Below are 25,053 nucleotides of genomic sequence, written 5' to 3'. Positions count from 1 at the left end.
GTCTGCAGAGACAACAAACCAGGATGAAGTCAATCAGTACCAGAGTTTGGTGAATACAATGCCACATATTCACTTGGTCTCTGATGATGATGTAAGTAATGTAACATTGTTTCTTCTCTACCTCCAATCCATCAAAGTAAAATAATATTTTTTAATTTTTTAAAATAAAATTTTAAAAACTTTTTATTTCAGTTTCATTCACATCATACATACAGATTTGAGTTTTTCAATACAATGTACAGTAGTGCTTATAGGAACATGATAACAATGTTGATACAACAAAGGAGACAGAGACTATAATTACAGAAAGAAAAAATAAAGTAAAACAAAATGAGATAAAAGAAAATAGAATATATATATATATATATATATATATATATATATATATATATATATATATATATATATATATATATATATATATATATATATATATATATATATATATATATATATTTAAATATATATATATCAGATTAATAATATAGATCAGATTCATATTTTATGGATTCCTCACCGTAACAGTATACCCATGGCAGGGCTCCACCTTCTAGTGAATATATAGGCCTATATCTTTTTGAAGTCTCAGGGAGTATGTTATTTGTTCAATTTGATATATTTCCTTTATTTTTTCAGTCCACATATTACGGAGGGTCAGGCTTCAACCACCTTAATGCATTTAATTGCTGTTGCTAGTAGTATTTGTAAAATATCTTTTTTGGCTCTTCCTTCGATGCCTGTTGGTAATAGACCTAGTAGAGCCACCATTGGGTCCACTGTAATATTTCCACACAAACGTCTTCTTCCCAGAACGTTTCCAGTTTTGGGCATAACCAAAGTATGTGGATCTGATGATTGCCATGAATTAAATAATTATGTGACTAATATTACTGTGTGAGTTTGTTGCAGTATGTGTATATTGCATTAAAGTTGCAGTTGAGTTTTTGTTTGCTTTCTGCAGTAGCTACCATAAAAAGAGATGTTTTTGTGTTTTTATCTTGACAGTTCAACTTTGGACAGATTTTTAATGGCACCATCAGGGAGATGATGGAGACTCCGACTGTTACTTGTAAGACTACTAACGCATCAAGCAGAATCTATACATCATGGACCATGGGGCCAGCAGGAATCATGCTTTTGCTGCTTTGGATTGTAACAATGTAAATGTAGTACATGACTGACAGATCCAGTTCATTGCAGTCTAGATGAGGGAAATCACAGCTCATAAATCTCTTTTGATTGACAAATAATTTATTGCCTATATTCAACTTTACTAGACAGAGTGCATACCACATTACATTTTTTCATCTCTATATCATATTTTTCTCTCTCTGGTATTTACCTTTAATCATGGATTGGGAGTCATATTATTCAGCAACTGTCATATTGATTTACAGATTTACACTGCTATTGCACTTTGAACTTTGTTTCATTAAAGCACAACATGGTTGGTTATATGTAGTACATTTATAATGGAATATTTACATTCATTACATTACATCTAGCTTGGCTATAATGATATTACCCCTCATAGTCTTAGTCTGAGCCATTTCAGTAATCGACAATCAGCAATCGACAATGAGCTTGATTTGTATTAATATGAATAAGACATAGGCCTAGTGTTTAATTTGCAGGATCACAGGTGTTACTGATGAAATTAAAGGTGTCTGTTATTTTCAAGTGTCTCAGCAAGCCATAAACCAGCAAGCACTATAGCCCAACTCAATAGCTATATGGCACTGACACACATCATAACATAATGAATGGTTCTTGATAAACGTGCCAATTACTTAATAAAGTACACATTTCAGAGATCATATTATACTCGTGTCGTACTGTCTAAAACAGGGATGTCAAGCCCGTGGGCCAAAACTGGCCTGGCACAGGGTCCAATTCGGCCCTCAGGATGAATTTGCCCAGTGTAAAGAAGACAGAAGAGGCATAATAGGCTACTGTTGAAATTGAACCTTTTTTTTAATCAAGAAATTTGAGGATAGGTTAGGTTAGGTAAGCTTTATTGATCCCACATAGGGAAACTATTTTACCAAGAGGGCAAGAGAAATCATACAGCCGACAAACAGCACAGAGACATCAGACAACATTTACATTACATACATACATACATACAACACCAGATGCACAACAAACACAGTAAAGGTTAGGTTAGGTTGTTCATAATATATGTTGTAAAAGGATAGTTAATTAACTGTAATTCATTAAAAAACTAAAGGAAAAATTCAAAGTTCTTTTTATTCACTATCATGATATTATTTTGGTCCAAAACAATAGTGGCTGGTGGTGAAGGCAGTACCTCGGTCTGTCCTGAGGGGGGCGCTCTAACTTATTTCCTGGCCTGCTGTCACTCTGCTGTCAGGGAATGAATGTGAACGGCTAGCCGGCTAGTAGCTTTGGCAATGTTGTCACTATCAGAATGATATCGCAGCGGGACAGAGGAGAACTTGCTCGGTTTTATACAGTCACAGACCCGAAAAAACACCAGAAAGGCTACACCGTGTACAAAGTCACCGCAAGGGTAAGTGAAAGAGAAAGAGAAGAGAGGGAGAGTGGGCACCTCGGCAGCAGCGATGCTAATGTGAGCTGTTGTTAGCTGGCTGTTAGCTAGCTAGCAAAGCTAATATGATGTAAACACGAGTAACGTTACTCAACCCTCTTTATTATCAGCTGACAGCTTTTGTGAACACCGTAGATGTAACTATCAGACCCGTTTAGACATTAATATGTTATAATATCTGAGGTTTTTTATCTCTAGTGGGTTGTCTACTTGCTAAAATACATTAGCAATGTTAGCCACATTGACTGAATCCGATACAAACGCTGTGTTAACCCGGTGTTAACTGGCTGCTGGATAACTAAGAGCCCTAGTTTAGGAGGAAGAAACAGTAAGTTTGCACTGACAATATATTTTGTGACAGGATTTCTAGTGAAATACTCGAGAGATATTGAACTCTTTAGGTGCATCCTGATTATCAACGCTACAGGATTGACTGGTTTCACTTTCTAACCAGCATATCAATGACATCAAATCCATGAATTTTTCTCTTAAAGCTAAGCGAAAAATATAGTTCAAATAGAAACAACCTTCCTTTGCAGTTCTGGAAAAAATGAGGCATAGGGTCTCTGTCCCCACTGAGAAGAGGCTGCAACTCACAGATCCAGTGTTGACAAGGAAAAGAAAGTCCTCTGATGATGAAATGAAAAGAAATATCCACACCTCAGTTCAGTCAGACCTCCAATCATTTGTGGGTTCAGTGATTCTTGGTTTGTTTGTTCACAGCTAGGCTATATGGGCACATCCCCCATAACTTATTGTAGGACAAGGACAGGCTGAGTTTCTTTGTCTCCGCCTGCCTGAGATCCTGCTTGTTATGAATGTTGGTGATGTCTCGTTGTAACTCTCGAGATTTCCGTCACTTGCTCTATAAAGCACTCATTGTCACACTCAGAGCTGTGTCCCGGGCCGGATCATACTTGTGATAGTCCCACAACAAAGTCCTTGTAGCAAAGACCATCTCGGTTATCTTAGATTTTCTAAACAGGAGTCACATACTGTAAAAGTTTTCCAAAGCCTTTAGCTTTCCTCTCCCTCTTCCACACAGATAATCTCCAGGAAGAACCCAGAGGATGTCCAAGAGGTAAGCCGTTATTATTTTCATTTGGTAATTTTGTCAGTGTGCAGATCTTTGGCAAACAGTTGACTTTTTTTTGGAAACATGTTTGATGTAATCTCGGGGGGAATTTTCCTCAGCCTAAATTGGTTTAGACCATATGACAAACATTTAAAATTCTGCTTTATTTATTGAAAATGTTTACAAAAAATAATCAAGAATTTGGTGAAAACCTGAAGAATTTAGGGATTTGACTTTCCCATACATACTGTACAATATACTTTTTTTTTTACATCGGAAGCTCACTGTCTGTCTCTTACTGACATGTAGGCTGTTGTTGTCCGCAGATTTAATGATAAGGAATGCTTTGCCACATCCTCTAAATCCAGATTTTGAGCGATAACTTTCCATTGTGCCATTTTAAAGATTTTAAAACTGTTTTGTGTTTTAAATATTATTGCTGTCTTCCTCAAAATGTATCAAGAACACGTAGCAGAAATGCACGAACAAACTCTCGTTCATTGGGTCCCACTGAGGAATGCAGCCCTGCCTGGAACCAGTGCTAATGCAGCCAGCATGATGTCAATTACTGCATGTGTGTCTTAGATACACAGTGACAGCGAGTTTTGCCTGAAACCCACATACCACCATTAGTGGTGCTCCCGTTTTAGGAGTGATGGCCAGTTTGTCTAAAACACCGACTGCCCAGTCAAGAAACGTTACTTTGTGTTTTATTTTATTTGACATTGAAGGAACTAATTCGTCCAAGTTTGTGTGAGAAAGTTGTGAATTTTAGGAAGTAGTTAAGTAGTCACTGAGTAAAGAGGAAGGTCACAAAAAAGACACAATGAATCCCTGAATTATTCAGATAGTTGGTCAACCTGGTAGCTCACCTTACAGAGTGTGTATTATCTGTTATAGCTCTCTGTCTCTCTCTTTGTCTCTGTAGATAACAGTATGGAAGAGATACAGTGATTTCAGGAAGCTTCATCAGAATCTCTGGCAGCTGCACAAGAATGTATGTAGCCAGTCGGAGCTGTTTCCCCCCTTTGCCAAGGCCAAAGTCTTTGGTAAGAAACTCCTCACTTCCCCCTGTGCCACATAATGGCCCTAATGTTTGCACTAGACTTAATATACAGAGATCTTTTTAATTTGATTTTGATGTGTCCTCTTGTAACTTAACCTTTTTCCCCCCAGTGATATTGTACTGGAAATACTCAACTAAAAGGAGTTTTGTCTTTGTGTCTGTCCTTGTGTGCGCACACAGGTCGTTTTGATGACTCTGTGATTGAGGAGAGAAGACAGTGCTCTGAGGATCTGCTGCAGTTCTCTGCCAATATCCCTGCTCTCTACAATAGTCAGCACATCCAAGACTTCTTCAAGGTACAATACAAACACACACACACAAAAAAGCACATCCTTAACAGAAATACTATGAACTGCAATGTTTGAAATATTATTCCAGGGTGGTGAGGTCCACGACGGCTCAGAACTGATCGGCCCAGCGGAGCCCTTTTTGGATTTCCTGGCAGACAGTTTATCAGACTGCAGCTCTGATGGTAGCGCTACAGACACTTACTCACTCTCTTAATTTACTGTGGCTTTAAAATTCACACTTGCTCAGAGATGTGTGGAAATGTTTTTCAGTTCAAAGAGACATCAGTGGTGCAGAGGATTTGACCATCACATCAGAGTATGGAGGTACAGTTTTTTTTATTTTTCTATTGGAAATACATCAGATTGTTGATAATATATATTGAGTACGTATGTGTTGTGTATGTATCTGTCCAAACTGACCCTAGCGTTCTCCCCTCTCCAGGGCCGTCCAGTGACAGCGACCTGACCTCCCTGGCTGTGGATACAGACTCTTTGGCTGAGCTAGATGATGGCATGGCCTCAGGCCGCACCTCCCCAAACCAGCCACAGGGGGGAGCTACCAACATTAGCAGCAGCTGCAGTCCTCGCTTGCCCTCCCTGCACGACCGCCGTACCCCATCTCCCGCGCCTGTCCCTGCCTCCTCAGCCCCGAACCCAGAGGTCAGCTGGCCAGGCCGGACGCCGCTCTTCTCCGGCAGTTTGAAGAAAGCCGGCGGTGGCAACCCCAAGGACTCAAAGTCAGACTACCTAGACAAAGCCGGCGAACTCATCTGTGTGGCTGTACAGAAGGAGACAGAGCAGGATTACCAGGCAGCTTTTTCTTACTATCGCAGTGGAGTGGACCTGCTGCTGCAAGGAGTGCAGGGTGAGTTGCTGGGTGTCAGGGTTTTTTTTTTTTATAAGACCTGGGCAGTTTCTGTAAATCCATTAAAATCCTCCACATTCCACAGGTATGGCATGATTTAGACTCTGCAACCAGTTCCCTCGAGCATCTTGCTGTTACTAATCCAAAGTAACACAAATTGATATAGCTTTAAACTCTATTTCTTAATACTGAGAGGCAACTATAGATGTCTTTCTGCTGAGACAGTTTATTCGCTTATCACACTACTAAAACACTGTTTCGCCAGAAATCTTGAACTCCACAGAGTTCAAGAAGCTGCTCTGTTGAAGAAGGGGAAAAAAAACACTATTGTAATGTTTTCACTCACCTCTTATTTCAGGTGAGCCCAGTCCCACGCGGAGAGAGGCAGTGAAGAAGAAGACTGCAGAGTATCTGATGCGTGCAGAACAGATATCCAGTCAGTATCTGAGAAGCAACATGGGTCAAGGGTCAACACAAACAGCGGTGAGTGGGAGGGAAGTGTCGTTGGCCCTCACGCTGTGTATATCAGATTATGCAAATCTACTTCATATCCTTGCATCCAACATGGTCCTGAAAGCACTTGAAGCAGTATATTGGAGTGCGGTGGGATTCATTACTGTACATGAAAACATCACAGCAAATATGTGGTGAAAAAAAATATTAAATCCACCTTTTGAAATGCACATTAACAATACAAAGTGTTGACCAGTGCTGTTTTGTTCATATTAGACATTGTCTGCTTTGGGACTATCACATATTACTCGGGCTACATGTTGCAAAAGGTCACAATACCTGAAAGTAATCCAAATGAGAGAATTGCACACCATTAAAACACTTCATTCTTTTTCTCCCAAGGCTTTGGGGGCACAGTGCTGCCCTTCCACCAGCAGAGGAGGCCAGCAGAGTCCGTCGGAGGAGCTGAGGGCTTACAGAGTGTTGGGGGTCATAGATAAGGTCAGTTAATGATGTTGTAAGGTTTATAACTTGCTACCAAATTCTGTGATATTTATTTTTATGTTATTCAAACGCTGTGTCCTTTTCCTGCCTGTTTGCAACAAAAATATATCCGTGTATAAAATAAGTGGATGCAAAATCTGAATTTTGTCCTTCAAAATTAAACTAAATATGTGGAGATGTTTTTTAAGCCAACAAAAATAATGACACTTGGGTTCATCAGACTCTCATTTGTTTAGTCCTTTTCTCCAACCCAGGTCAACTCTTCAACTTTCTCCTCCTCCTGATGTCCTTCCCTTCTTCAACCATCTCTTTTATCTGAAGCAATAAAGTGTAATAGATTTACTGGCTATGGTATACTAAGGGCCGTGTGTGTGTATGTTTAGCGTCAGTTATGGCTACCACAAGGTCAGTTTGGGTTGCTGGTCCTCTCAACCAGCTGCTGGCGAAGCAACTTCACCACTCAGCCATGAAATGACTTGGCAGGCAGCTCAGAAAGCAACACACAACATTGAGTCAATGATGCTCATCCTATATACACACACGCACACACACACACACACACACACACACACACTAAACCCCAAGGAAAATGTTGACACAACACCAACACGTGTTACTATACAGAGGTGTACGCAAAATCCACAATATGTCAGAGACAAGTCAAAGCACAGTAATAAAACACACACAAAGCAAAACTAAGCCGTCCAGAAATGAAGCGGCTCTCCTCTCCTCTCTCTCCTCCTCCTCCTTCCTCCTTTCACTTTTAATGGGGACAGAGGGGACAGATGGAGAGAGCTCCTCACCCTAGTGTCCCCCTCCCTTCTGCCCCCCTCTCCAAATCCCCCCTTTCCTGATGTTTGTGTCTTAATTATATTAGCGCCCTGGCTAGCACTGCCACTCTGTTTACTCACAGCTCCATTCATATCCATTTAGCCTGCACCTGTTTGGTCCCAGCCAGGGTCACATGGAGAGAACGCACCCAGAAAACATACGCACGCACGCACAACACTACACACAAAACACAAACACACACCGGGTCGCACACATATGCTCAAGCTCTCCCCTGAGACAGCGAGGGAGCAGAAGAGCAATGGAGATGTCAGAGCAAAAAGAAGGCTTTGAAAGCAGGAGGAAGGAAAGACATTAGGAAGGAAGGGAGAGAGAGAGTCAAGGGAAGTGAGATGAGATGGTAGAAGCTGCTTTTATTTGTTGTTGTAGGAGTCAGAGTGCAGATGGGAGGAATTTGGGGATTTAAAGGTTGGATTGATGAGCATGAACGCCTTTGTTGTGACAAATTGCGCATTACACATTTTTCAAGAAACATGTGTGCATCTCATGTGAACATGATATAAACGACCGGCAGTCCGGCTTGTAGATTGCTCATATTTCCCATTTTAAAATACGGACCTAATGTTTATTTTCAGGAATGATTATTTTATCAGTATTGTTTTCTCTTGTTAAGTCTACGATATGTTCAAAAATTGTGAAAAGTGTAATTTTTCCAATTAATCCGATCAAACATCTATCCACAACTTAAAGAAACACCGGCTAAAAATGATAAAAAGAAAAAAGGAGAGATAGGATATCACATTATCAGAAACTATAGTAATTTCATTTTTCTATTAATCACCTAATGAATGGATGAACTAATTTGTTTTCAGTGTAATTTATTTATGAAAATATGTGTTAATTCTGTCACCTTTTTTGCTGCTCTTTTTTTTCCCTCCTCTTTTTTTTTTTTGCTATTATACTTGGACTTGGTTTGCTGAGCACAGCAGGAGCCGACATGTTAATGCCAGTTTTTCTGGCATAATTTAGGGACCTACATTTATCTTGCTGTGACCCTTATGTGTGCCCTGACCCAGTCGCTCTGGAGGACATAACCACTGCATCATTTTACACTGTGTTTAGACTGTCTGTTCATACGTGGCAATTAATGGCACTCTTCCATCACAGGTTCTTCTGGTCATGGACAAGAGAACAGAAGAGACGTTCATCCTGAAAGTAAGTGTAATGTGTGTGTGTGTGCGCGTGTGTGTGTATGTGCGTGTGCTCGCTCCTCATCCTTGTCTTCCTGACTGTAAGTGTGAAGTGTGCCAGAAGCCCCTGTGTGTGACCGGTGTAATTGATTCTAATGGGCCTGTCCCTGTCAGCTCCTCTGCTCTCAGGTGTGAGACGTGTGCCAGATGCCAACGCACAGCGCAGGCACAGATGACTACACACACGTGCGCACATGCCTACACACACTCGTCGTGGCCAATGTGAACTTTACGTGTAGCGCTGATGGATTTATGTGGCTCTTTTAAAGTCACGCGCTGTATGTGGCTTGATGAATCCAGTGACTTTGGGTTGCCATGGGGCATAGTTGGCACTTCGTTAATGGGAGCTTTCTCCTTTGCCACAGTCCCTTTCTCTCTCTTTTTTTTTTTAAACATTGAGTCTTAACCCAACCTAAACGCTTTCCGTCTTCTTCATCCTCCGATCCATACCCTCGTTATTTGGGTTAACTTTACTTTTTCCTTCTCCTTGTCCTTAAATCCACTGTCTTTTATTACTTTCCTCGCTCAACTTTTAATTACTTACCTCCTTCCATCTTCTCTCTCCTCATTTTAGGGTCTGAGGAAGAGCAGTGACTGTGGGCGGACTAAGAGGACCATCATGCCTCACTCCGTGCCCCACATGGTGCAGCTGAGAAAGTTCGTCGTCTCTGAAGACACGGTTTTCCTTCTGCTGCAGTACGCTGAAGGTAAAGATGCGCATGTCTCGTCCTCTCTCGTTTCGTCCTCCCTCTTTTGTCTTCTGTACCTTCTGTCTTTTCCCCTTCTTCTATCTGGTGTCCCCCCCCCCCCCGCCTCCTATCTCTCTCTCTCTCTCTCTGCCCTTGTTCCAGACAGATGTTTGATAGAGATGGGTGTGTGTCACAGGTCATTATTCTGAATACCAGGTGGCACCATGCTTCATTAGCTATGCCAACACCTGGGCCTCCTTACATCCCACTCACTCTAGGATGTGTGTGTAGATTGTGTGCATGTGGGTTGAGCGCATACAGTGAAATGCAGCCATATTTTTTAATGCCCTATAACCTATTCAATCTGGTATACTCCATAACCACCCTGTGCTATTATTAGTGGACAGTATTCAATATTATATGGAGCTGTTAAACACAATTTAATAAAGCTTTATCCAATACCAGGAAAAGCATAGTTTCACCACTGTTATTGAGAAAACCAAGGGTCGCTCCTTATGCCTCTATAGTATGCTGTTAGCAGCTGATGGGTTGAATGAGGATAGACAGGCAGACGGCGGGAGGCAGTGACCTGAGTGACATTGGACAAAACAACATATGGATGGTTTTACTTTCTAAGCCATCGAGCTGCCCCGCTATCATTATCATCACTGTGAACTCCCTATCCATTCTCATCACACACAACAGATGCTGGCTTCCAATTGCTCACACTACAGCTGTGTGTGTATCTGTATGCCCCTGTGTGTGTGTATGTGCATGTCTGTGTCCATGCATGTGTGTGTAAGACAGAGAGAAGTCAAAACACTAACATTACGCGGGGAAACCTAAAATACACACCAACCCAACCCCATTTAGCCAAATTGGTTTTAGTCACAGTTGTTATTGTTTACCTTGGTCCCTCATCCCTAAGTGGAAACTAATGACCCCTTTTCACCAAATAGTCCCAGTAACCAAGGACCCTCAGAAACTAAAGTCAGGAGCTAAAGGTCCCTTTTGCACATTCCTGTTTTGTACTTCCATCACACTGAAATTAAATCAATCACACAGGAGAGAGCACCACTTTCTTTTTCCGTGAATTTTTTTCATGTGCCTGTAATTTACTGCTGTGTAACACTGATCTCTTGAATGGTGGTTGGAAAGGAGACATGGACAGGTTACTGGGCAAATCAGGTGACGCAGGCTCTGATTCTCTTTCTGTGGCAGTACTTTGTGGTACTATGATCAGTTAGAAATCAGTTTAGTTATATAGCAAATAAAAATGAATGGGGTAACGGTATGGGGTTTTAAGTTGGTCTTGTATTTTTTTGCTTAAGACCCTTTTTTTTAAAACACTTTTTATATATCGATTTATATTTTTTATTAACATGTTGAATACTTGAAACACATTCAGGCCTCATAGTGAGGTGGTTTCTGTAGTACAGTGTTGCTACATTGTAACAAGCCCAGTTCATATATTTTTAACATCTATGAATGATACATCTGCTTATGTTTATAGAGATACGCTTTAACAATGTAACTTTATCCCAGGAGCAAAATGTAGCACATGGGACAGCTGTTTTTTTTTTTTTTTAATGCCTTCGTCTCTATCTTCTTTTTTGAATTTAATGCCGTGGTCTTTCTTCCTTTAGGTGGGAAACTGTGGTCTCACATTGGAAAGTACCTGCGTAGTTCAAGTCCAGACGAGAGCTTTGACATCCCCTTCATCCAGAAAAGCCACACAGCGGCTGTGCACTCTCCGCAACATGCTTTGCCACAGCTGGATGTCGTTTCTACCAGTTCTGGTTCAGGGCCAGTCGCTGGCTCTGATTCAGTCTCAGAGGTACTGAAGAAAGGAGAAAACCTCACTTCGTCTCCCCGCAAGAGCGTTCTTCCTCCCCGGCTTATTGAACAAACCGGGGCCCAGGCCGACTCCGGAGCCACCTCCGAGGAAGAGTGCACCAACAGTTACTTGACGCTTTGCAATGAGTACGAACAAGAGAAAGTAGAACCAGACACAGTAGAGGGGGAAGAAGAGAAGAGTGAACGTGAAATGCTGTCGCTGGAGGTGCCCGTCCCGACGACCACCCCTTCCTCGCGTAGCCGCTCGCTGCTGAGCAACGACAGCCTCTCTTCGCCTCTCAGCTCTCAGGAACTTGGCTTCTTCACCGAGCCGTCCACCAAACGTGGCCCCGCCCAGGACAGCGAGCAAGACCTTGGCGAGGGACACGACCACGGCGACGTTTTTAGTCCTTTACCCTCCCCTGCTGTGCCTTTGTCCCTGGATCAGTCCAAGCACACGCCAATGGAGTTTTTCCGCATCGACAGCAAAGACAGCGCAAGCGAGGTCACCTGCATCGACCTGGGAGAGCAGCGCCCTCCTCAGAAGCAGGCACCGCTCTTTTCTACATCCGACCTGGGCTTGGATGTCACCGACGATCCTCCGGAGCTGGCTCAGGAGGTCAAAGGCCACAGCTCAGAGCTTTGGTGGTTGGACTGCAGCGATAAAGGCTCCAATGAGTCCGTGCCAGTCATTTCATTCAAAGAAGCAGTAGTGGAGGACGACGGTCACCCGCCAGATCTTTTGGTCAACCTCCCGGTAGTGGGTGGGACTGTAGACTCGTCGCAGGAGGAATTAGAGACTTCGGGAGTGTGCCTTGGCTTCGAGGCCACGGCCTCTCCTCAGAAGTTCATCCAGCCTGATGTTTTACAGCTCCACAGCCAGTCCGAGGACGGAGAGGAGCAGCCGCCGGAGCAGGAGCTTTCATCTCTGTGTACAGCCTCTGCAACCTGCGACACCAGCGCTGCATCTTGTTCTCCGCTACATTCACTGTGGGACGACTACGGCGTGGCATTTGGGCAAGAGGCCTCCGACAAAATGGTCGTTGAATCCGAATGCCAAAACGACGACCTCCCCCTTGATGCAGGCCCTCCAGATACTGACCCTCGTAGCGAGAATCCAGAGGCAGATGCAAGAGTAAACACAGACCCCAGCACAGACTCTGTCTCTGTTACAAATGGGTCCGAGGCCTGTGCGGTGGTTGAGAGTTTATTAGATCTTGATGGTGAATCATCAAGAGTTGTTAGCGATACAGGTGGCAGCGAATTTGATAAAGAAGTATCACGGCTGTTTGCAGAGCTGGACGAACTGTCGCTGGCTGCATCCCAAGTTCATATCCCAGAGGAGTTTGTGCGGTGCTGGGCGGTAGAGATGGTGACGGCCCTGGATTCTCTGCACCAGGAGGGCATCATCTGTCGAGACCTGAACCCCAACAACATATTGCTCGACCACCGAGGTAAGACATTAAACAGGGGCCAGGAATTTCTGAAAAGAAACTCATTCATACTGTTCCTACCGTTTGTACTAGTCATGTTTAGTTCTTCTTGGGTGTTTTATTGTACACACAGAGATGACATATGTGCCTAAAATTGTTTCTCAGTGATGGAGTCTATGGAAAGATGATCAGGAAAATCAGAAATCTAATATTATTGGTGACACAATCAAAAAAAAAAAAAAAAAATGTGGATAGCCAAGTGCAAAGTATGTGCATACCAGCTGGCCCTTTAAAAAGTAAAGCAAAACTAAAAATGGAAAACAAATAACTCTCAGACTTACTATGGTGCTGCAGTTGCATTAGTGCATCTGTCCATACTCCATACATAGTGAGGGCTCCATGCCGTTGTGTTTCAAGTTTAAATTCATCAAGAGTTTCAACACACAATCATGTGCTGATCAACGGTTTGTTTGATTATCACCAAAAGGCTTAGTGAGAGTGAGATTTACAGACCGTGCTCATCTTTCTCTCACAAGTATAAAATCAAGTCCCACTGAAGCTGCTGTACTGCGTCATGTTTTTAGGGATGTTTTCTCCAGCAAAAAAGCAAATACTTATTTAAAGTGTGACATCAGCATCTCGTCAGGTGTATTTGAAAGAGCGACTGTCTCCTTCAGTCAGCCATGATCTAATCCAGTTACCAAAATGGAGGCTCTTCCAGAAGGGAAAGTGTTGTTTTACCAGGAGGTCACAGATTCCCCCTCAACTTCTTCTTTTGTCGTCCTACAATCATCTTTCTCCACCTCGTTATCAACAAGCGTCTAATTAGCTGAGTGGCTGTTTTCGTCTCCCTGGTGGTAATTATTGTTCTAAAGGGCCCATCAACAGCATAGTGTGGTGCATCAGTCTGGCTAGCCCAGGCTAATGGCCACGGCTACCTAATGACACCATTAGTTCTAATGATAGCGTTAACGGGTAGCCGCTAAACAGGAGTAATCACCGGGGCTGTGTGCTTGAAAAACTCGCAGAGAGATTTAGAGAGGCAGAAAGGAACGGAGGAAGGAAATGCTCTAAAGGTGAATAAACAGTTTGAAAAGTAGAATTTCAGAGTGACACTTGACTGTCAGGGGTTGACAAGAGGCAGAGCATTAGATGCAGGTTTCCTACTTGGACTCTGAGCTGAACAATTTCTATCTTTCCTCTCTCTTCAGGTCATGTTCAGATCACCTACTTTTGTAGCTGGAGTGACGTGGAGGAGTCCTGTGACAAAGAGGCCATCGCCAACATGTACTGTGCACCAGGTGAGATATACATAGATTTCTGTTTTTCTTATTTACCATTAGCTTCTGAGCTTAATTAAGAACCTAATTTTGGGTGTGATGGATTGTCAGCTCGTAGGCTTACGTGGGGTTAATTCTATGCAGGCATGCAGGGCCATAAGTAGGCCACATTCCCATGGTCACAAAACTCTCATTCATAGCCAGACATGAATAAACCATGCATAGTGTACACACACACACACACACACACTACTGAAATGGGAAGAAACAAATGAACACTGATTATTTTTGGCTCTTAGATGAACATAAATCCCTATGCAAAGGTGCTCCTCCATTCTGTCCTGTTGTTTCATGAGGTTCAAGGCGCCGTTTGCAAACAATACACAAGGTGAACAAACTACACAGCGTTGTTATGTGGTTTGATTACTTACTAGTCACATTAATTAATACCTGCAGAATACGTGGGAAATGTCTTTTCTTTCACAAACTTGCAGCTTTGAGGATGCTGGATTGTGTTGTAGTACTTGTGTTGTCCTGTAGAGTGTGCTGTTGTGCAACAGTGTGCCATTAGTGTGGCAACCCCATGTGTTGCCCCCAGCAAGCTTGTGGCAGCTCTGGCATGCTGTTTAAAAGCTGCTTAAAACAAACTGCTGCTAGACTACAGTCCGTGTCCCTACTTAGCACTTCTGTGTGTGGCGGGTGTTTGTGTGTGTGTGTGTTATGTGTCCGTGCCTACACATGCATTTGGCATCTATGGGTGGATAACTTTTCCAATATGTTGCTGCTTTAAGCATATGGCTTCACACTTGGGCTCTTGGTTAGATTAAATTTGATGTGTTTAATGACATCTTTTTTAAATACGCAGGATGGGTAACTGTTTGCTGAAAAAAACATGGACACACTCAGAGACGTACACAATGACCCCCACACTCATTCACTCTCCCACGCACTTATATTAAGCTATTCTCTCATATTCATCCTCTCTCTCAAGCCAGGAAGGTCACTTCAGATTTAAATCCTCCTTGTGTCTAGAACATACAGTATGACACCGTTGTAATAAATCTGAAAGCAACAAATGCTCCATCTAATATCCAAAGTGTGCATTTTTTTCCCCTTAGCAACAGCTTGTTTAAAAGCCTACTAATGGAAATAGAAGCACATGGAGGCATATGTGGCAGTGGCCAGCTGAAGATGACCTAAAGACGCAGGAATAAAGCTCGACACAAGGAGATGTTTATTGTGGCTTACAACCAAAGAGCTAAGCCGAGTCACTGTTTTATATATCTGGTCATGTAATTAAAAACATTGAGTTTTTTTTTTACTCTAGTTATAGTGTGGTGTTGGTAGGTTTGGTAAGAAAAGCGGATTAGGAACACTATTGAAAAAACAAATAATAACTTTTAGTCTTCAGCATTACCCCGGTGTAACAATTATCAGATCATCTCTAGATTATTATAGATCAGTTCAAAAGGTTAATGTTTAGAATAAATAATAAGAAAAAAAAGAGTCTGTAATCTGTTTTTTAATCATTTAAGAATGCAAACTTAAACGTTTAATCCATTGTCTTAATTAACTTTTTAGTATTTAATTCTACATCGGTTAAGTGTGGATTTTAACATTAGAATAACAGTCCCCAGTAATGCATATTGGGGGTGGTGCTGGTAACGTGAAGTGGAAGTGAGCTGACCTCAGCCCAGGTGTGAAAGGTCCTGTTAGTTAAACGACTGTTGATCCCTTGTGGATCAATGGATGTGATGCACATCAGCGGCCAGCAGGGGGCGTGTTATGCTGTTATTAAGTGAAGGGTTCACTTCTACATCAACTGACAGTTCCAACTCGAGCACTGGCAACTTTCTCTATCTTTTTCTTGTCCTTCATTCCGCTCACCTTTTTGTCATTATGGGATCACAAATTACAAAGTCATATCTCCTCTTTTTTTTTGTTTATCTTTTTTTTTTTTTTTTACTTTCTTGTAAATTCCTCAGATTCTAGATACAGGTTTTTATCTGTAGATATATGTGTTTGTGAACACTAACACACCCACTCACACTAACACAGAGGTTAGTGACTATGTGTGTCTCTCCTGCCCTTGTTATGTATTGCTGTTTATCCAGACAGGGTCAGCTCTAGCGATGGCTTCATTCCTGATGACAGATTTATGACTGTTTGCCAGAAAGCTAGCAGGGGGTCTGCTGTGACCGTATGTGCACTTGTGTGCATTTATATGTGTGTGTGTGTAGCTCTATAAGAAGGAGGGAAACATGTTTTTTAAAACACACGTTCACATCGAGAAAAAAAACAAAGGAGTGGACTCGGAAAATACAGTAGCGGGGTGTTAATCTCTTTATTCTACGCTTCTGCTTATTTATTTTCGCACCATCTCATCATTTCTGATAAACATCACATGGCTTGTTCTCTAATAAGAAGGGAAAAAAACAAGCTGTTGAGGGACAGTGTGACGCAACCTAATTTGACCAGAAATCTGTATTGTTTATTGTTCTGTTAAGAGGGAAGCAAGGCCAAAACCAATTGTCTTCAATGTCTAAGAAAGGGGAAATTCAATATTCTTCCTCTCTGAGGTAACGTGTCTGTTTCTGGGACCTAAAACTTCATACTCGCCGTTTGTTTTCTCTGTTTTTTTTGTTTTTTTCTCTTACCTGCTCAGCCAGAGGATGATCTATTGCAAGATAAAGTTCAGTTCCCCTTTTTATGTTTAGCTGTCATCTCATTGTTTTGAAAAGATTTCCAGGGAAGAAACTCTACTCTTCAACTTCTCCGTTATTATTTACATATTTTTACCCGCCCTCCACTGTACAGATGACACATACAACTGTTTTTAATATATAATTAATTTACCTATGTCAAGGGTTGGCTGCGTTTCAACAGAGTCTCGCCAGCTTGCAAGACTCACACTCACAGTCTTGGAACATCGCACAATGATCCCTCCTTACTTCCTACCTGCGTACACTTTACTTCCTCTTTCAACAATGACTGTCAGTTAAGTTTTTAGGGAAGTCGGTCTAAGAGGAGAAGAGAGAAAGTTCCTTATGGCCCCCAGGAGGGAGGAGATGGAGTGTGATTAAGATACAAAGCAGGAGGGGAACTGCATTGTTGCAGGGGAAAGGGAAGAAGAGGCCACAAGGTGAACACACGGTATTGTTGTAGTGGTGTGTCTGAGCTCCTCAGTATCCTTTTGTTTTCTTAGCGTTCCCCTTGATTTATTTGAAAGTTATTGATGTGCAGTTACGAGAAAGAAAATGTCACTTCGGAGGCAGTTTCGTCAAATTTGAAAACGTCCACATACAGAGTGCTCTGTCAGTGGGCTTTGAGTGACCCATGGCCTGTGGATGCAGTTAATTCTCCTTTCCCATCCTCTTTCTCTCTGTCTCCCTTTCTCCCTGCCTTGCTCTGACAGAGCGGTAAGTGTAGCCAGCTCCACTGTACTCTCCCTGCAGCTCCTTAGACATTAATCCATTGTGATGACATCGACCTTGCTCTGAGACGTGTGTGTGTGTGTCCAGTATCTCCACCACCCCCCAGCTTATAACTACGCAGGTATCACTAGTCTGTTCAATGACGATCTTCTCTCCTTGGCTGTCAAAACACTAGTCCTGGGGAGCCCTGAAGACTGGTTGCTCAGTTGGCTGTGTACGTGTGTGTGTGTATTTGTGTGAGTACAAAACGTGCAAGTCATATCATAGCCCTCTCTAACCTTGGCTGCAAGAGAGCCACACAGGCCTCTGGAGTTCCCAGCAGCCTCCAGGAGACGAGGGGTCTTTGTCTCTTACGCTCCCGCAGCTGAGGAGCCTGGTCTCTGGGCACACGCAGCAGTGACCCAGGGTCCCGGCCCTCTGGGTGACCAGGCGCCCTCCTCCCTCTGGAGAGAGCAGAGCGGAGGGAAGCTGAATGGCACAAGAGGCCATCTGGTACCCAGTGGAGCTCTCACACACACACACACACACACACACACACACACACACACACACACACACACACACACACACACACACACACACAGAAACATACACTTGTGACACCAGCAAACATGTATCAATCTTGGTTTCTACGTCTTGCTTGAATACGCTACTATGGATCCCAACAGCCTTCAACTGAGCTGGTTGTCTGAATCTCACAGAATGTGGCCATGAGCTACAGCTTTAGCAATAAGTCAGCTCACAGAAGTTTATTCTGATAAAGTAATTGCTCAAGCGAAGATGCCAAAATTGTTGCATCTTTATCTGTCATTGTCAAATGAATTTAGTTTGGTGTGTTCAAAACAGCACTGTGATTTACTAATATGCCACTATTTATAGACCAAACATGAATCTTTTGAGAAAGTAATCAGCAGATGAATCAATTGATAAAATAATCGATAAATGCAGCTCTGGTGTGTGATGATTATTTTTCAGAAGCTAAAAATAAGTACAAGGGTAAAGAAAGCTGAAAGGAAACGTTTGTTTGTTCTCACGTTCCTATTTTCCCATGTCTTAGTGTGTGTGTGCGCGTCTATATTATATGCGTGTGTGTTTGAGGTCAGGTCATGCAGATGGTGTGAAGTTGCGGCACAGACGGTTTCCTCAATTTAACTGCTTTTTTATTATGCAAATAACCCTTTTATGAGACACACTTGTGTGTATGTGTGTTTGTGAGAGAGAGGGAGGAAGCGTGTCCATGTTTTTGTGCTCGTGTTGAATCGATCGTGTGGGTTCAATGAAATATTAAATAATCCAAGATGTCATTCTGAAAGTGTTTAATGTTGAGGGTTTGAAAGCAGGATACCTGGAGCAGCTTGTAAACCAATCAATAAAGGATTTTTAGTTATACATTTTTAATTATTCTCTCATTTTCTATTCATCACTAGTTGATTATTCTCACCTATGTTTTTCCCCAACACATAAGCTATTTCTGTGTTTGTTAATTTATTGATTCAGTCTGTCTATTCTGCCGCTTTGGTCTTGTTTCAGAGGTGGGAGGTATCAGTGAGGAAACGGCAGCGTGTGATTGGTGGAGTTTGGGCGCCATCCTGTTTGAGCTCCTGACCGGCATGGTGAGTCAAAAAAAGTATTTAAAAAAAAAAAAAAATGTTATCTTTGTTGCTAAGGTGTTGTGGGATGTCTGTAGGTGTCTTGGCTTTCAACTCTCTCACACTCTTTATGGTCGTGCCAGGTTGTGTGTGCTTCTGTGCGCGTGTCTGTTTGTGTGTGAGTTGTTTGAGTGTGTGTGTGCGCCTACAGTATGTGTGCGAGGTGCGTCTTGGCTGCCGTCTCTTACTCTGGTTCTCGGGGAGTGCCAGGGGTGTCGGTGTGACTTTCTCCCCCAGCCTGAGCTCCATCTGCTGGGCCAGGGGGTCAGCTCTCTCCGGGCCCCTGTTTGCTGGCTCCTGGAGCAGCGCTGGGCTCGGAGTACGTCGACCTCCGATCGGCGTGGAAGGTGAAGACTGGGGCAGCTCTCGAAGGTGCCGCAACTCGACTGGTTCCGGCATCAGGACAGTCTGAGGGACCGTCTCGTCTTTCAAGACAGGCTTGGGAAAACGGGGGGGAAAAAAATCATGTTTGCAAGACAACACCTGCATATTCAACTGTTGTCTGCATGTACACAAACACACGCACATGCTAATTATAACTTGCTCTCTTGAAGGACACATAGACACACAGAAGCGCACACAGACAGACGCCCAGTGCAGGTGCAGCCCATCCATCCAATTTTTCATTGTCTATTAAATTTGAATAAATTCTAACTGATTGCCAGTGGGCATACTTTTGTATCAGCCATCAGTCGTTCCCTTCAATGGCCCAAACATGACTTGGGGTGTTAGGTTAGTGTTAGTATGTTAAACAATACACATCCACACTTACCTGAGAGGAGAAAAAAAAACAACAAAAACAAACTCAGTCACACAGATGTCTCCTTTGATGATTATGTCTGGGAACAGTCCTGGCAAGGATACACACACACAGGCGTACATAGTGTCTCTTGATCCTTGCAGGATAAGATCTTGCCTGGAGCAGTCTTGACTGCAGCTAGGAACCTAGCCAGAACTCCTGCAGCACGTATCAGGAGAGGGGGAGAGAGGGAGAGGAGAGAGAGAGAGAGGGAGAGGCAACCGACCTCACTGATGGAAAAAACACACAGGGTTCCCCAACACAAACACACAAGCAGTTTGCGTCTTTCTCCTGCCACACGTGTTCTGCTGTAGCCTTTCAGTTTGTAGATGTAGATGCATCGAAAGATGCGCAGTTGCAGTCTACAGTGATTACAGTCATTATTGTCAATTATTTTAGTAATAGGACTATTTCTCTGGTTGGAAAAGTACTTGCAGGTCTGGTGCTCCCTCTTACTCTCTTCTGGGATGGGTTTTACTTTATTATTACTCTGTGAGTGCAACAGTTTCTCTTTAACTGAAATGTTTCATCTTATTGAATTTTACTGTGGAAAACAAATCAATAAGCTGTACCTTTACTGCTGACTAACTGTCGGCCATTCCAGTAAGGCTACTGTGTGTAAACACAGAGCAAACTTACCAAAAACAATACACTTTTCCATGTCATCTTTTCTGTGAGTCTCACTCTCTGACACACACACACACAGCAGTTCCGAGAAAGAGCAACAGTGGTGAATTCATGCCCTTGTTGTAGTTTGTGCGATCAGTGTTGTTTCAGGTGCTCTGGCTCTTTGGTCTCCTCCTATTTGTCCAGTCCCACATGTTCTCACATTGACCTAGGCACTGCGGGTGTCATTATATCCGTCCCCTCAGCTCCCAGTGTGTCTTTGTTTTAAATTAATGGTTATGTATCTCTCCTCTTTCCACCCCTCCTCCCCTCTACGCAGTCTCTGCTCCGGTGCCATCCAGCAGGAATCGGTCGCCACACGGCTCTCAACATCCCCGAGTCTGTTTCAGAGGAGGCCAGATCTCTGCTGGAGCAGGTGAGAGCGCTGTGTGCCGTTTGTTGCTTTTTTCTGCATGAAAGTCAAAACAGAAAAGTGAAACTTGTTGAACACACACACACACACACACACACACACACACACACACACACACACACACACACACACACACACACACACACACACAGAACACATCATTTCATCAGCAGAAAATCCAAGTTAAGAGCAAAGAGATAATTCATCACCAAAGATATTCCTAAAATAAGAGTCGAAACACGACGCATCACTGTAACAGCTTAAAATGACTAGGAATTTGTGTTTGGTGATAGATTATGACAGATGAGCAAATGTACGCAACACGTGGTGGACATTTGCTTAATGACAGCTTGCACCATGCTAATATCTTAAACACTAACGGCAAATCCCGAAAACTGGCAATCTTTAGATGTGTATTAACATGGTTAGCCTGGATTTATCTCTGCTCAATTTGTACAAATCTGCCATGAACCCAGTGTCGTTGTGCGGCGAAGGACTGGACATATAGACTCTAGAGCATTACAGTATCCCTTGATACTTAAGCTGTAAAATTTTAATCTGGACTTCCTGTTGTCTGGGCTCTGGGAGTACAGCTCATTAGTCATTACACTCCATAACAGTGGTGCAGCATACTTAGCTCCCTGGCTGAGAAATGCTTCTGCTGAAATCAGGTTTTCTTGTTCAGATACTGTATAAGAATCGCGTTGTAGCTTGTTAAATTAATATTTTGTGTTTCTTTTCATCTCTGTCCTGTGCAGCTGCTCCAGTACAACCCAATGGAGAGACTCGGGGCCGGAGCAGGAGGTGTGGATGATATTAAATCCCACCCGTTCTTTGCCAGAGTAGACTGGCCCAAGTAGACGCTGGGCATTGTGGGACTGCAGGAAGCAAAATTGCGTGCTGGGAAACTGGCAGTCCTGAATGAACTCCTTTCAGACTGGACACACAAGCAGATGTACAGTAAATCCAGATTATGCATTTCTGCACACATCTCCCATTATGTGTATGGCCATTAGTCCCCATGTACTTGCCAGATTTGTTTTTTTATTTTTATAGACTTTGCCAAGCAGCAGTATTACCTTCCCTGTAAATGGCTAATTTCTTTATCTTGTAGAGGGTTTACTGTGTAACTTTTTGTGGTGCAGGGAACACTTCACAACACGTGTGGTGCAATAATTTATACAGTAAGTGCTTGTACTGAGTGATGATCCACTACAGCATTGTTGCTTTTACACTCCTCATACAGTAGCTGCAAGCCAAAATGACACGACTGGAAGTGAGAGGTGACATTAGGTCCTGTTTTCATTGCATTAATTGAGTACTGTATGTTATCCAGTCTAACTGACACCGGCTGAAGTCACCTTTCCCAAAGACCCCAGTGCAATTTGTTGCCACCTATAACACTCATGTCATTCCTCACGGAGCACATTGAGATTAAACTGAGACAGGTTGTGTTTTGCTTTGATGCTGAGGTTGTGTTGTTCTGATCTAGAAAGAAATACAACACTGATTATACTCATTTCCTAACTTCTTTTTTTTTTTTTTGTCGATCCATTTTACTGCCAACCAGGTAACAGATGGACACTATGCAAGGTGACTGAACAAAAACTTGTGAGTTAGGAGATATGTTTTGATTCTGAATTTAGAATTATTTATATAATGACTGAGTTACTTAATGGTTTCTAACTAAATAAAGGTCCAGTTAAACAAAGAAAGCCTTCTGTCTGTGTGGACAGTGAGACTTTTTCATTCAGAAAAGATAATAATAAGGCTTGAGCCACGTCTTTGAAACCAGTCCTTTTACAGATTGTAGTTGATTTTATGAATATCAGAGGAAGCTCTCTGTACTGTACAACATCGCATTTTTGTGCATGTAAGAATATGATTTATGTAATATATTTAATACGATGAAAAATCTATCGAACAATAAATAGTGTTTTGTAAATATACCTTTTAACGGATGTTGTGCTGAGTGAAAGGTACACCCAGGTGTTCCCAGCCTTGATCATGTCCAACTTGTCAATCACTTACTGCCTCATCAATCAAATTTTTCTTTATTTGATTGTGTGTTTTGTGTTAGAGCAACACATCTGCTAACCTGCCATGTAGATCTTAATCCTGATTTAATACTATCTGTGATGTTTGAATGATATGGTAAACATTTTCATGGTCACATTACATGCCATATATCATAGCTTGTATAATCAGAGGAGACAACCACATTTCTCTTAACAATACTTGGATAATCTCTCACTGTAGAAGCTGCACTGTAGTGTTAACTAACATATCTATAAATTACAAGGTCCATACTTCACCTATTAACCCTTTTTACCAGACATAACCACCACAGTGAGATCAGATTTTTTTTTCTGGTTTCTATTGAATGCTCACTCTTGTCTGTGCTGTACGTCTGTGCCTGTCTGTCAGTGCATTCTGGAAAACAATAAACATACCTGGATGAGTACATGAACAGCAGTGATGCTCCCTTTGTACACTGTGTGTTGTGTGTGTTTGCTCTGAGGCTACGGCCTCTCCGTTATCAGCTGGACTGATGATACTCCTAGAAAGCTGCTGTCACTCCTCCTGAGTGTCAACGTGACTGTAATATGAGCCAGCACGCACGCACACACACACACACAAACACATAGTATGATATAAATACTCAGCACTCATTGATACTTGCTGTTTGTGTTTAATTTATTTAACTCTTTTGAGCTGCTTTTTTTTTAAGCAGCAGCCAACATAAAAGTGCACTGAGGACTACAGAGAAACAGCCGATTCACTAATGTTAAATCTTGAAGGAGATGCATATTCACAATAAAATAATGGCAAACTTACAGGTAAAGTGAAAAGTGTTGGTATTTGAACCCAACATTCATTCATAAACCACTGGTACAGAGGTAGATGTGAGTGGAAAACTGTGGCTCATCACAAGAGTAAAATAAAAATGGTAATACAGGAAGGATTCTGGCTTTTGGAAATAAAGCTGATTTATTTTGTACATTAATATGATCATTTTAATACTTACTCCTTTGTGATAATTTCTTTACAGATGTGATTTACAATATTTTCCCATTTTCAAGAAAATTTTAATTTTACAAGGTAAGGTGCCCAGGGACCTCTGACCTGTAGGGGTCCTCAGACACCCAACAACTTTGTAATTTTATTGTTATTCTTTAAATCAAATTATTACATAACCTTTTTGAGTGTGTATGTTGAAAAAACAACAACAATAAACTCAAACGTACTTTGCAGAAACAAAATATTTTTTTCTGTGTGTGTGTCCGTGTGTGTCCATATTTAACCTGATGACGTATGAGGTCAGATGTCAAGTGGCGACCGTGGGAATTTAACAGCAAAGATGGCTGTTGTTACATACTTTCTAAAACATCGTTGCAAACAAATGACGGAGGCGTGGAACATCAAAGAGAAAGACAAAAAAGTAAATGATAACGATAAACGAAAACGTTGTTTTTATAAGTCCGCTACTCGGTTTGTTAGCATTAGCGACGAGCTAACGCGGAAGAGAATAATGGCGGCAAGTTTCGTTTAGCTAACAACAACAACAACATGGACATGAGTCTACAGCCCTGCAGAAGACACCTTCAACCGCCCTGTCTTCATCTCCACCTAAGCAAAGTTACCAGTTCATTACTTTTATTTACTTATTACTTAAAGCCCGTTTTCGTAAATTGTGATCAATTTACGAACTGAAGAATAAGGATGAGACAACCGGGCTTGAATGAACTCTTCCGTACTGGCGATGGAGTCTGAACTGGCAGATTTGGATTTGGATTTTCCAGGAGAAGACCGTCAAACCAGGTAGGCTTTCTCATAATACTGTAAACTATCCTAATTTCAGGTAACATGATTGTGTTTTGAGAAGTGGTTGACATTGCTTGATTTTTTTTTTGGGACATTGTATCATTCTGTCTGTGCTGAAAACGGTATGATACAGGTTGCATACATTTGTCATAGATCTATCTAAACAGAGCACTATGACTTCATCTCTCTCTCTCTCTCTGTATGT

At 42.1% G+C, this 25,053-nt stretch overlaps 1 protein-coding gene across 1 annotated transcript; it reads left to right on the top strand.

The window, feature by feature from the left end:
- The first annotated feature begins 2,362 nt into the window (after window positions 1–2,362).
- Window positions 2,363–23,433, top strand: rps6kc1 (ribosomal protein S6 kinase polypeptide 1). Its single transcript, XM_084001209.1, has 16 exons — window positions 2,363–2,533; window positions 3,618–3,653; window positions 4,576–4,696; window positions 4,894–5,009; window positions 5,092–5,185; window positions 5,274–5,327; window positions 5,446–5,868; window positions 6,227–6,351; window positions 6,724–6,822; window positions 8,782–8,829; window positions 9,439–9,571; window positions 11,200–12,843; window positions 14,034–14,123; window positions 19,067–19,149; window positions 20,931–21,026; window positions 21,782–23,433. The coding sequence occupies exons 1-16, from the start codon at window positions 2,432–2,434 to the stop codon at window positions 21,881–21,883; spliced, it is 3,366 nt and encodes a 1,121-aa protein (XP_083857335.1). The 5' UTR covers window positions 2,363–2,431; the 3' UTR covers window positions 21,884–23,433.
- Window positions 23,434–25,053: the final 1,620 nt, after the last annotated feature.

Source organism: Trachurus trachurus, assembly GCF_905171665.1.
Source record: "Trachurus trachurus genome assembly, chromosome: 24".
In the NCBI taxonomy this organism is placed as follows: domain Eukaryota; kingdom Metazoa; phylum Chordata; class Actinopteri; order Carangiformes; family Carangidae; genus Trachurus; species Trachurus trachurus.
This window is presented reverse-complemented; position numbering and strand designations above follow the sequence as displayed.